Source organism: Scyliorhinus canicula, chromosome 4 (genome assembly GCF_902713615.1).
Source record: "Scyliorhinus canicula chromosome 4, sScyCan1.1, whole genome shotgun sequence".
In the NCBI taxonomy this organism is placed as follows: domain Eukaryota; kingdom Metazoa; phylum Chordata; class Chondrichthyes; order Carcharhiniformes; family Scyliorhinidae; genus Scyliorhinus; species Scyliorhinus canicula.
The window spans coordinates 135,747,600-135,760,177 of record NC_052149.1 but is presented as its reverse complement, the minus strand read 5'-3'; the positions used below and the strand labels follow the sequence as shown (position 1 = coordinate 135,760,177).

At 47.2% G+C, this 12,578-nt stretch overlaps 1 protein-coding gene across 1 annotated transcript in view; it reads right to left on the bottom strand.

Annotated features, from left to right (window-relative positions):
• The window catches only part of LOC119965026 (ran-binding protein 17-like), a 1,262,848-nt gene that overhangs the window by 836,223 nt on the left and 414,047 nt on the right, over positions 1-12,578 (bottom strand). Inside the window, exon 14 of the mRNA XM_038795235.1 lies at positions 2,102-2,237. Within this exon, the coding sequence (XP_038651163.1) occupies positions 2,102-2,237 (136 nt within the window). The remainder of the gene's footprint in view (positions 1-2,101; positions 2,238-12,578) is intronic.

Sequence of the window (12,578 nt, the reverse complement as noted above, 5' to 3'; positions counted from 1 at the left end):
ATAGTTGTTCATGTGTTACAATTCTTTAATAATGCCTATTAAATTTCACAAGGGGAAAGGTAACTGGTCATTCCCCGTAGATAAGAATTAAATCTTGTGCCGAACCATTATTTGGTTTCACATCATTTTTTATGTGCTAATAGAGGGCAGGAGGGAGTGCCCTTTGGTTGTCACTGTGATAACTTCTATTCGAGGTTAAGAGTGAGAGAATCTGATCTGTTTAAGGCATTCAAGCTGTGTTGACAATCAGTATTGAGAAACACCATTGACAGTGTTACGAAGACATCACAAGAAAGCATTACACTCACTTATTTGGTAACACCTCATGACATCACCAAGCCAAAGAGCAGCAGTGAAATTCAGTCCAGATTACAGAGGCACTTCATTGTTACTTTAAGTTTTTAACCCATCCTTAAAGTTACAAAGTCAATGTGCAGAGTGGACAGAGCAAACCCTTCATCCATCTCATTGCTTGCTCTAAAAAACAATTCAAATCCAAATTGAATCCAATTCATGGTCTCCACAAGATAGACATACAAGACCTAAACTGACAAGAAAAGGCATTGCACCTGATTTTGGGCTTGATCTGAAGCTTGATCTTCGCCAAAAGACACCAGGACCAGGACTATCAATAAGGAGTGCACCTTTTCAAAAACACATCAACTGTAAACAAGTTAAATATACTCAAATTGCACTCAATTTAAATGCAATTACAAGTTAAATGCACTCAAATTGGATTCCCAAGTTGGTCCTTTTCAGTTTAGCTGTGTGTTCGATATTATCTCCCCCATCCAGAGGTGGCATGGTCTGGTGTGAGACTAATAGGCCACTCGAAGTGAGTGATAACTGATATGTCATGGGGTTTGAAGCAAGAGTCGGCAGTGCTGACCTCCATGCTATATCCATCCCCCTCCATGGACAGGAGTAGTACAGTACTATTCAAGCTTGTGCAGATACTCATGATAAGCTCCACACCTCGTGGAAAAATCAATGAGCTAGGTCAATCTTGGCCATTATTAAAAAGGATGTGTTATGTTTGGTCTTTTGTACTTTACAAAGGAACTTACCAACACTTTGACTTGTCCAAACTAGAATCTTTTCTGGATTCTCATGTGGTAAGAAAGCAATCTGACACAGAGCACGTTGTCATGGAGTCTGCTAACTACACCTCTGGAACTTGCACTCAGCACTGACCATTCACATGTATGTCTTATTACCCTCTAAATCTTCTTCTCCAGATGGTCTGATGTGTCTCTCTTTATAGCGGAGTCACAGGTCACATGACCGTAGTCTAACGCCCGCATGGTGCATCTGTACCGCCACCTGCTGGTTGGAGTTTGCACACCTTCCAACTATGATATCGCCCAGAGGCATATCACCACATGATGAAGATAATTTTCCCAATAAGCAGCTGACCATCAAAATTCTAAGATCAATCCTTGTTTTGTATAAATTGGCAAGTTGGATGGGGCAACAGTAGAGGAATTTACAATTTGCCTCGGTGCTCTTAAGCTACAGCAGAGTGGGTGGATGGAGGGAGAAGGGAGGGAACAAGAAACTCAGCCAAAACACTCCTGGTGTAATCATGGAGCTCCTCCTGGGAGCACAATCACCTGTATACTGAGTGAGGACAGAATGCTCCCGTGAAAGACCAGCCTACCAAAAGTTCTTATCTGGCCTCGTACATAAATAATGGCCACATGTGTGAGGGGCCAGGTAGCCAACAGCATCCATGGAACCGTTACCAAAAAAGACCCCACACAACTAGGAGAGGAAATTCTGAAAGAAACAGTCGGGAGAATCAAGTGATAAAATAATTACATTGACTTTATAACACAAACCGGGCCATTCTGCCCATCCATGCCAATGCCAGTGTTTATGCTTTACTTGAGCCACCTGACTTAGCTCACCGATCAACCTCTATTCCTTACTGATCCGGATTCCTAATTGCCAAATTGAAGCAATGCGACACACAAATGAACCCATTGCCAGGTCTCTTTAATAGCGAAAACATACCAGAATGACATGCTGTAGAAATGATTGCTTACATTTCATGTCGAGCATTTTAGACTCTATAAAGCGTTCAGAAGCCAAAGCCTACCTTTGAGGATCTGTGAAGTTGGTCACCAATGTATGTTTTACGAAACTGGTCAAAGAAGCTAAGCATAGCAAGCTCGACTTTTTCATTTCCTGACTGTGGCAGCCTGGAGTCCACCAAATTCACCAGCTGAAACACACTATTAAAAAGGAAAAATCATTAAAACTCTAATACTAATTAATCATCATGACTCGGTGGTAGCAATTTGACCCCAGAATCACAAGGTTCAGGTCCCATTTCAACGGCGTGAGCATAATTATAGGCTGACACTTAGTCCCATATGTTACTTTACGTGATCGTAATATGTCGTTACTCTTTGCTTTACTCCCAGAATGATCTGATGGTTGAATTTCAATGAAACTATCAGTCTTCAATTTAAAGCAAATGACATTTAATAAATAACTAATATAAATACTAATGAGAAATAACTGTAGATAAAGTAAATCAGAAGTATTAATTATATTTAACAACACGTGCCAACTAAGCTATATCTCTCGAACATTCTGCTGTCGAGTCACTCCTAGTTCGAAGAGGAAGGAAGATCCTCTGAGTTCAGTTTATATACATGAATCTAGTGCTGCCATCTAGTGGTTGTCTAACACGATGATGCAGTTGTTAACCCTTTACCTACCAGCAGATATACAGATCACAACACCATACAGCAGGAGTGCGAAAATTCCAGTGTTGCTGTGTTTTGGACAAGACATTAAACTGTAACACTGTCCACTTTCTCAGGTGGATGGAAAAGATTTCATGGCACTGTTAGAAAAACAGGAGAGTTCTCCTTGGTATCCTGTCCTCACCAGCATCAATAAAACACGAATGGTCTGGAAATTGAAGAGTGACAAATTGAGGGCACCCATCGTCCAATAAATGTTTTGAAATTCAAGGTCCCCATGATATGGAGAGGTGAAGATGGGGAGTGGGGAGAAGAGGTGGGGTAGAAGAGGTGAAGATGGGGAGCAGGAAGGGAGAGGTGAAGAAAGGAAGTGAGAGGGGGAAGAGGAGATGGGGAGGAAGAGCTGGGGAGGGAGAGGAAGAGATAGGGAGGGGAGGGAGAGCTGGGGAGGGGGAGGCAGAGATAGGGAAGGGGTGGGAGAGCTGAGACGGGAGAGCGGGAGAGAGGGGGAGGTGGTGGCAGGGAGGGAGGGTGAGGGGGAAATTGGGAGGAAGAGCTGAGGAAGGGGAGAGGGGGAGAGGTGGAGATAGGCAGGGGGATGGAGAAAGAGGTTGAGATAGGTAGGGAGAGGTGGAGATAGGGAGGGAGAGGTGGGGAGGGGGAGCCGGGTAATGGAGGGAGAGCTGGGGAATGGGAGAGAGGGGGGAGGGAAAGCTGGGGAGGGAGAACTGGGTAGCGGGAGAACTGGGAAGTGGGAGGGAGAGATGGGGAGTGGGAGGGAGGAAGAGGTGGAGATGGAGAGAAAAGGGAGAACTGAAGAGCAGGAGGGAGAGCTGGGGAGTGGTAGGGAGGGAGAAGTGAAGATGGGGGGAGGGAGAGCTGCGGAGGGGAAGGGAAGCAATTAAGGGGGAGGGAGGGAGAGGTGGAGATGGGGAGGGGAAGGTTGACGGAGCGGTGGGGACAAGGAGAGGCAGGAAAGGGTGGAGATTCAAAGATGGAGGGGGGAGGGAGATGTGATGATGAAGAGGCTTGAGGGGTGAGAATGGGAGGATGGAAATGGAGGAGAAAGAAGAGTGGAGGGAGATGTGGAGTGGAGGGAGTATGTAAATAAAGGAGGAGGGATATTCACTGGAGTTTAGAAGATTGTGAGGGGATATCATGAAAAACATAAAGTTCTGTAAGGGCTATAAAGGCTAGATGCAGGGATGTTGTTTTCTGTGGCTGTGGTGGGGGGTGGGGAGGGGAGGGAGGGGGGTAGTCTTACGATACGGAGTAGGCTATTTAGCACTGAGATGAGGAGAAATTTCTTCCCTCAGAGGGTGATGAACCTGTGGAATTCTCTATCACAGGAGGCTGTGGAAACCAAGTCACTGCATATATTTAAGAAGGAAATATATCGATTTCTGGACTCCAAAGGTGTCGAGGTATGGGGAAAGCTCAGGAACATGATGTTGAGATAGAGGATCAGCCATGATCACATTGAATGGTGAAGCTGGCTTGAAGGACTGAATTGCCTATTCCTGTGCCTATTTCCTACATTTCCTCAATCCTCAGGGATTCAGGAGCTGGAGAAGATGAGGGATATCCTCTAACCCAGGTCATGACAACACTAGCTGCACATGAAGAAATTGAAAGTCTTTCCTGCTCATGATTTTGGGTAGAGTTTGATATTGGACTCTGAATACCACATTTGAAAGCCTGCTTGGTATCACTTTGGTAAATTTGATTTGAATTTGGTGTTGGCTTTTATGTCTGTAGGTAAGTGAGGAAGGTACGAAATAGTGTTGATAAAAAGGGGACAATTACTGAAATTGTGAAGGTAAGAATTGTGGAGCAGCTGGCGAAGGCGTGAACATAAGGAATAAGGGTAGGAGTAAGCCAGAAGGCTCCTCGAATCTGTTCCACCACTTGATACAATCATAGCTGAATTTCAGCCTCAATCCATTTTCCTGCCTGCTCCCCATATCCCTTGACGAATGTCGAACTGCGATTGAAGTTAGAAATGCATGTCAAATTGCTGAACTTGTTCAGCCCTCGCAGAAAGGGAATATGCAGGCTGCCTCTCTTTCTCAGGTTGTGGAGGCAGCGGAGAAGTTGAGTAGCATACAGCAGATGACCATGAATTTGAATACCTGCACAGTGGAGTAATGTTCGATTGGATTGGATTTGTTTATTGTCACATGTACCGAGGTACAATGAAAAGTATTTTTCTGCGAGCAGCTCAAACAGATAGTTTAGTACCTGAAAAGAAAAGAAAATACATAATGGGGCAACACAAGGTCCACAATGTAAATACATAGACATCGGCATCGGGTGAAGCATACAGGAGTGTAGTATTAATCAGATCAGTCCATAAGAGGGTCATTTAGGAATCTGGGCCGGGATTCTCCCCTACCCGGCGGGGCGGGGGGTCCCAGTGGGACGGAGTGGCGTGAACCACTCCAGCGTCGGGCCTCCCCAAAGGTGCAGAATTCTCCACACCTTTAGGGGCTAGGCCTGCGCCAGAGTTTTTTCCGCTCCGCCAGCCGGCACGAACGGCCTTTGGCGCCCCGCCAGCCGGGGCCGAAAGGCATTCGTCAGCCGGCGGAAGTCCGCGCATACGCTGGAGCGTCAGCGACTGCTGACATCATACCGGCGCATGCGCAGGGGAGGGGGTCTCTTCCGTCCCCGCCATGGTGAAGGCCGTGGCGGGGGCGGAAGTCTTGCCCCCACAGCACAGGCCTGCCCGCCGATCGGTGGGCCCAGATCGCGGGCCAGGCCACCGTGGGGGCACCCCCGGGGTCAGATCGCCCCGCCCCCCCCCCCCCCAGGACCCCGGAGCTCGCCCGCACCGCCAATCCCGCCGGTACCAGAGGTGGTTTAAACCACGCCCGCGGAAAAGGCCTGTCAGCGGCGGGACTTCGGTCCATCGCGTGCCGGCGCAATTCCCGCCGCCGAATCTCGAGGGGCGGAGAATTCAGGACACGGCGGGGGCGGGATTGACGCCGGCCCTGGGCAATTGTCTGACCCCCCAGAATTCCGCCCCAGGTAACAGTAGGGAAGAAGCTGTTTTTGAATCTAATCCAGCGTGTTCTCAGATTTCTGTATCTCCTGCCCGATGGAAGAAGTTGGAAGAGTGAGTAAGCCGGGTGGGAGGGGTCTTTGATTACTCTGCCCGCTTTCCCAAGGTAGCGGGAGATGCAGATGGAGCCAATGAATAGGAGGCGGGTTTGTGTGACGGACTGGGCTGTGTTCACAGCTCTCTGAAGTTTCAGCCATATCAGGCTGTGATGCAGCCCGATAGGATGCTTTCTATGGTGCATCTGTAAAAGTTGGTAAGAATCAGTGTGGACATGCCGAATTTCCTTAGATTCCTGAGGAAATATAGGCGCTGTTGTGCTTTCACGGTGGTAGCATCGATGTGGGTGGACAGATTTGTGGTGATGTGCACACCAGGATGAAGAGCTTCCTTGACTGCAAAAACCCAGCCCATAACCTTAATTCAGAACTAGGTCACTTACAATTTAAACCAGGAAATGTTTTTTCATACAGATGGTTGAATAAATCTATGGTTATGAAAGATGAGTTGGCTGCGGAAGAATTAGCTATTAGATTAAAAGATTGATGGTGGATAAACAATGGCGAAATTGAAAACTATCTGCAACAATTATACATTTCCTGAACAAATAAAACCCCATAGGAATAGTGGCCCACCAATGGCTGAAAAATACTTTAAGGATAAAGTACTTTAAGGTTCAAGGGAGACACTTACAATGTTACCAAAAGCAAAGGTAAGCCTGAGGAGTGGGAGTGTTTCAAAAATCAGCAAAGGAAAATGTCACAGAGAAAGAAAATAGAAGACAAGACTAAACTAGCAAGCATCATAAAATGTACAGCATAGAAGTAGGCCATTTTGCCCATAACTGATAAACTATTTGGGCCCAACATCACCTTCCAGGTCTTGTTTTGTAGCCTTGGAGGTTATGGCACTTCAAAAACATGTCCAAGTACTTTTTGAATACGATGAGGATTTCTCTACCAATTATCCTTTCGGGCAATTTCCCCCATAATCTTCCATCAAATACTTTAAATCTCTGGCCCTTCTGCGAAGGAAAATTTATCTTGCCTCTCCACTCTATCAAGGGCCCGAATCATTTTACACCCATCAAATAAATCACCTCTCAGCCTCCTCTGTTCAGATTGTGAGAGTTTTATAAGTTCACAAAAATGAAGAGATACCAAAAGCAAGTGTGTGTCTCCGAGAAGCAGAAACAGAAGGAACAATGGGGATTACAGAAATAGCAGTGATTAAGCAAATATTTTGGGCTGGATTCTCCATCGGCGGGATCTTCCGTTTCGCCGGCAGTTCACTCCGCCCTCGAATTTCCTGATGGCATGGGGGTGCCCACAATGGGAAACCCCATTGGCTGGCAGCCAGGACGGAGGATCCCGCTGCTGGCGGGGGCCCACTACACCAGAAAACGGATGCGGCAGGGCGAAGAATTTGCCCATTGTTTCTGTTTTCATCACAGAAACCTTTTGGGAAATAGTAGAGAACAAATGGTCTAATGATAGCGAGGAACTTAAAGTAATCAATGTAACTAAATAAATACTACTGTAGAAATTAATAGCACAAAAGGTCCACAAATCTCCTGACTTTTGCCTACTTCTGAGGTCTTAAAAGAGGTGGCTGCAGAGACGTTCGAGACATTGCTTTTAATCTTTCAAAATTTCTTGTTTTTTAGAACAGTTCCTGTAGATTGGAAAATATCAAATATAACCCTACTTTTCAAAATATAGAAAGGTTAAATGAGTGGGCAAGAACATGGGGCGGACTTCTCCGCAACGACGCCGTTGTGAAACCAGGAGTGTTTCACAACGGCGTCAGAGGCCGCCCCTTGCCCCCTATTCTCCCCCCCCCCGCCCGGGGGGGGGGGAAGGGGGGGGGGCTAGGAGCGGTGTTGCGGGGAACTCGGCCGCGGGAATGATGCGGCCAGTCCCCTCCCGAGCACGGCCGTGGTGCTCGCTCCCCTCTCCGCCCCCCACAGGCCCCAAACTCACCTTTTGCGATATGTTCACGCCGACAGCGACCAGGTGTGGTTTCTGCCGGCGTGAACAGGTCGGGAATGGCAGGCCGCTCGGCCCATCCGGGTCGGAGAATCACGGGTCGCCATAAAAACGGCGACCCGCGATTCTCCGAGCGGCGTGTCGCAAAACGCTTATCTATGTCCCTCTGTAACCTGCAACATCCTTCCACACTGTCTACAACTCCACCGACTTTAGTGTCGTCTGCAAATTTACTCACCCATCCTTCTGCGCCCTCCTCTAGGTCATTTATAAAAATGACAAACAGCAATGGCCCCAGAACAGATCCTTGTGGTATTCCACTCGTAACTGAACTCCATTCTGAACATTTGCCATCAACCACCACCCTCTGTCTTCTTTCAACTAGCCAATTTCTGATCCACATCTCTAAATCACCCTCAATCCCCAACCTCCGTATTTTCTGCAATAGCCGACCGTGGGGAACCTTATCAAACGCTTTACTGAAATCCATATACACCACATCAACTGCTCTACCCTCGTCTACCTGTTCAGTCACTTTCTCAAAGAACTCGATAAGGTTTGTGAGGCATGACCTACCCTTCACAAAACCATGCTGACTATCCCTAATCATATTATTCCTATCTAGATGATTATAAATCGTATCTCTTATAATCCTCTCCAAGACTTTACCCACAACAGACGTGAGGCTCACCGGCCTATAGTTACCGGGGTTATCTCTACTCCCCTTCTTGAACAAAGGGACCACATTTGCTATCCTCCAGTCCTCTGGCACTATTCCTGTAGCCAATGATGACCTAAACATCAAAGCCAAAGGCTCAGCAATCTCTTCCCTGGCTTCCCAGAGAATCCTAGGATAAATCCCATCCGGCCCCGGGGACTTATCTATTTTCACCTTGTCCAGAATTGCCAACACTTCTTCCCTACGCACCTCAATGCCATCTATTCTAATAGCCTGGGTCTCAGCATTCTCCTCCACAATATTATCTTTTTCCTGAGTGAATACTGACGAAAGGTATTCATTTAGTATCTCACTTATCTCCTCAGCCTCCACACACAACTTCCCACCACTGTCCTTGACTGGCCCTATTCCTACCCTAGTCATTCTTTTATTCCTGACATACCTATAGAAAGCTTTTGGGTTTTCCTTGATCCTACTTGCCAAAGACTTCTCATGTGCTCTCCTTGCTCGTCTTAGCTCTCTCTTTAGAATAGATCCTTCCTCGCTTCCCTGTAACTATTAAGCGCCCCAACTGAAACTTCACGCCTCATCTTCACATAGGCCTCCTTCTTCCTCTTAACAAGAGATTCCACTTCTTTGGTAAACCACGGTTCCCTCGCTCGACCCCTTCCTCCCTGCCTGACTGGTACGTACTTATCAAGAACACGCAATAGCTGTTCCTTGAACAAGCTCCACATATCTAGTGTGCCCAACCCTTGCAGCCTACTTCTCCAACCTACACATCCTAAGTCATGTCTAATGGCATCATAATTGCCCTTCCCCCAGCTATAACTCTTGCCCTGCGGGGTATACTTATCCCTTCCCATCACTAATGTAAAGGTCACAGAATTGTGGTCACTGTCTCCAAAGTGCTCACCTACCTCCAGATCTAACACCTGGCCTGGTTCATTACCCAAAACCAAATCCAATGTGGCCTCGCCTCTTGTTGGCCTGTCAACATATTGTGTCAGGAAACCCTCCTGCACACATTGTACAAAGAACGACCCATCTAATGTACTCGAACTATATCTTTTCCAGTCAATATTTGGAAAGTTAAAGTCTCCCATAACAACTACCCTGTTACTTTCGCTCTTTTCCAGAATCATCTTCGCCATCCTTTCCTCTACATTCCTAGAACTATTAGGTGGCCTATAGAAAACTCCCAACATGGTGACCTCTCCTTTCCTGTTTCTAACCTCAGCCCATACTACCTCGGAAGAAGAGTCCCCATCTAGCATCCTTTCCGCCACCGTAATACTGTCCTTGACTAGCAGCGCCACACCTCCCCCTCTTTTGCCCCCTTCTCTGAGCTTACTAAAACACCTAAACCCCGGAACCTGCAACAACCATTCCTGTCCCTGCTCTATCCATGTCTCTGAAATGGCCACAACATCGAAGTCCCAGGTACCAACCCATGCTGCCAGTTCCCCTACCTTATTTTGTATACTCCTGCCATTGAAATAGACACACTACTACCTGAACACTGGCACCCTCCTGCGAATTCAAATCTGTGCTCCTGACCTCTATACTCTCAATCTCCCGTACCCCAAAACTACAATCCAGGTTCCCATGCCCCTGCTGAATTAGTTTAAACCCCCCCAAAGAGCACTAACAAATCTCCCCCCTAGGATATTGGTGCCCCTCAGATTCAGATGTAGACCATCCTGTCTATAGAGGTCCCACCTTCCCCAGAAAGAGCCCCAGTTATCCAGAAATCTGAATCCCTCCCGCCTGCACCATCCCTGTAGCCACGTGTTTAATTGCTCTCTCTCTATTCCTCGTCTCACTATCACGTGGCACGGGCAACAACCCAGAGATAACAACTCTGTTTGTTCTCGCTCTGAGCTTCCATCCTAGCTCCCTAAAGGCCTGCCTGACATCCTTGTCCCATTTCCTACCTATGTCGTTAGTGCCAATGTGGACTACGACTTGGGGCTGCTCCCCCTCCCCGTTAAGGACCCGGAAAACACGATCCGAGACATCACGTACCCTTGCACCTGGGAGGCAACATACCAAACGTGAGTCTCTCTCGCTCCCACAAAATCTCCTATCTGTGCCCCTGACTATTGAGTCCCCAATTACTAATGTTCCACTCCTTTCCCCCCTTCCCTTCTGAGCAACAGGGACAGACTCCGTGCCAGAGGCCCGTACCCCATGGCTTACCCCTGGTAAGTCCCCCCCCCCACAAGTATCCAAAATGGTATACTTGTTACTCAGGGGAACGACCGCAGGGGGTCCCTGCACTGACTGCTTCTTCCCAGTCCCTCTTACAGTTACCCATCTATCTCCAGTCTTTGGTGTAACTACCTCCCTGAAGCTTCTATCTATGACCCCCTCTGCCTCCCGAATGATCCGAAGTTCATCCAGCTCAAGCTCCAGGTCCCTAACACGGTTTTTGAGGAGCTGGAGTTGGGTGCACTTCCCACAGATGAAATCAGCAGGACACTGACGGTGTCCCTCACCTCAAACATTCTGCAGGAGGAGCATTGTACTGCCTTCCCTGACATCACCTCTAGATTTAAAAAAAAACAAGAAAAAGAAAAAAAAGAGCTTACCTGATATTCCCTCAAACCCTGCTCCCGCTGAAAGGTACGCAAATTTAAAGGCACTCACTCACCTTCACGACAGGCCCCTGCTCCCGCTAACTGTCACTTTACAACAGCCCCTCCACAAACCACCTTCAAATTAGGCTGACCGCACTGCACGTATGCAAACTTCCCCAGAACAGCTGATCAGTAGCTCTGCTCTGCTGCCCTCTGCTGGATACTTGCCTTCACTCAAACTCCTCGGGTCTCCTTCTCAGGTACACCTTCAAATTAGGCTGACCGCACTGCACGTATGCAAATTTCCCCAGAACAGCCAATCAGTAGCTCTGCTCTGCTGCCCTCTGCTGGATACTTGCCTTCACTCAAACTCCTCGGGTCTCCTTCTCAGGTACACCTTCAAATTAGGCTGACCGCACTGCACGTATGCAAATTTCCCCAGAACAGCCGATCAGTAGCTCTGCTCTGCTGCCCTCTGCTGGATCCCAGGTAAGCCCCTACCCTCGGAAACACCACCCTCAGGTTCCACCCTCCTCTTCCGATCACACAACTCCCAGCTTTCATCCCACACCCCAAAACTGCACTCCTAGATTCCACCCCTGCCATTCACTAAAATGGACTGCAAAATCATGTCTGTTCACTCTGAGCTCGTTTCCTGCTCCTGGAGAAGACCAATTTCAGTCCTGTCGAGAGCCAGAAATTCCACTGAGTGTTGGAAGGCTGTTTAGCTTCAACGCCAAGCCAAGCCGGTTCTTCACCTGACACCCAAAGATCTGTCAACGTGGCCACTGGTTAGTGATCAGGAGCAAGAAATTTGGCTGATTTTTGGATGACTGGGCACTAACATCAATTGTATCATTGCCAGTTCTGTTCCCTCATATTCTGATCTGTATCCACTCTTTAACTGTAGTCAATCTATAGGAGCCAGTATGAAGACATTGTCCATACACTTTTTTGCCAGACTAACAACAGCAATGTTTAGTCACAACCTGTTTCGGCACAAGTTGAAGTTTGGTGCCACCATGTGGCAAACCTAAAATTTCAAAAGTGACATATCAAAGATTCTCTCTCACTTTCCCACTTTTCTCGAAGTCTAAACCCAAGCCTGGCTCAGCGAAGGGAGTATGTGGAATTCGGACTCAAATTCCAAAATTTGCTTTACCAACTAACCAGTACCGACCATAGTAAATTCTATAATTCTATGATACCTCCCTAATGTCAGACAGAGACATAAGTAGAAACAATTGGATTCTATTTTAAAAATAAGATTTTGGGCATCTGGGTTAAATTTTCAAGCTTCCAGTTTTGCTTCCCAAATACTTCATAAATATTTTGTATTTATTGATAAGTTATTTAAAAATAAATCCAGACTACTGTAGCTGGAATGAGGTAGTGTAATGGTGTGAATTCATAGAATTAATAGGGCAGAAGGAGGCTATTCAGCCCATTGAGTCTGCACCAGCCCTTGGAAATAGCACCCACCTAAGCACACACCTCCACCCGATCCCAGTAACCCAGTATAACCTTTTTGGACAAGGACAATTTAGCGTGGTC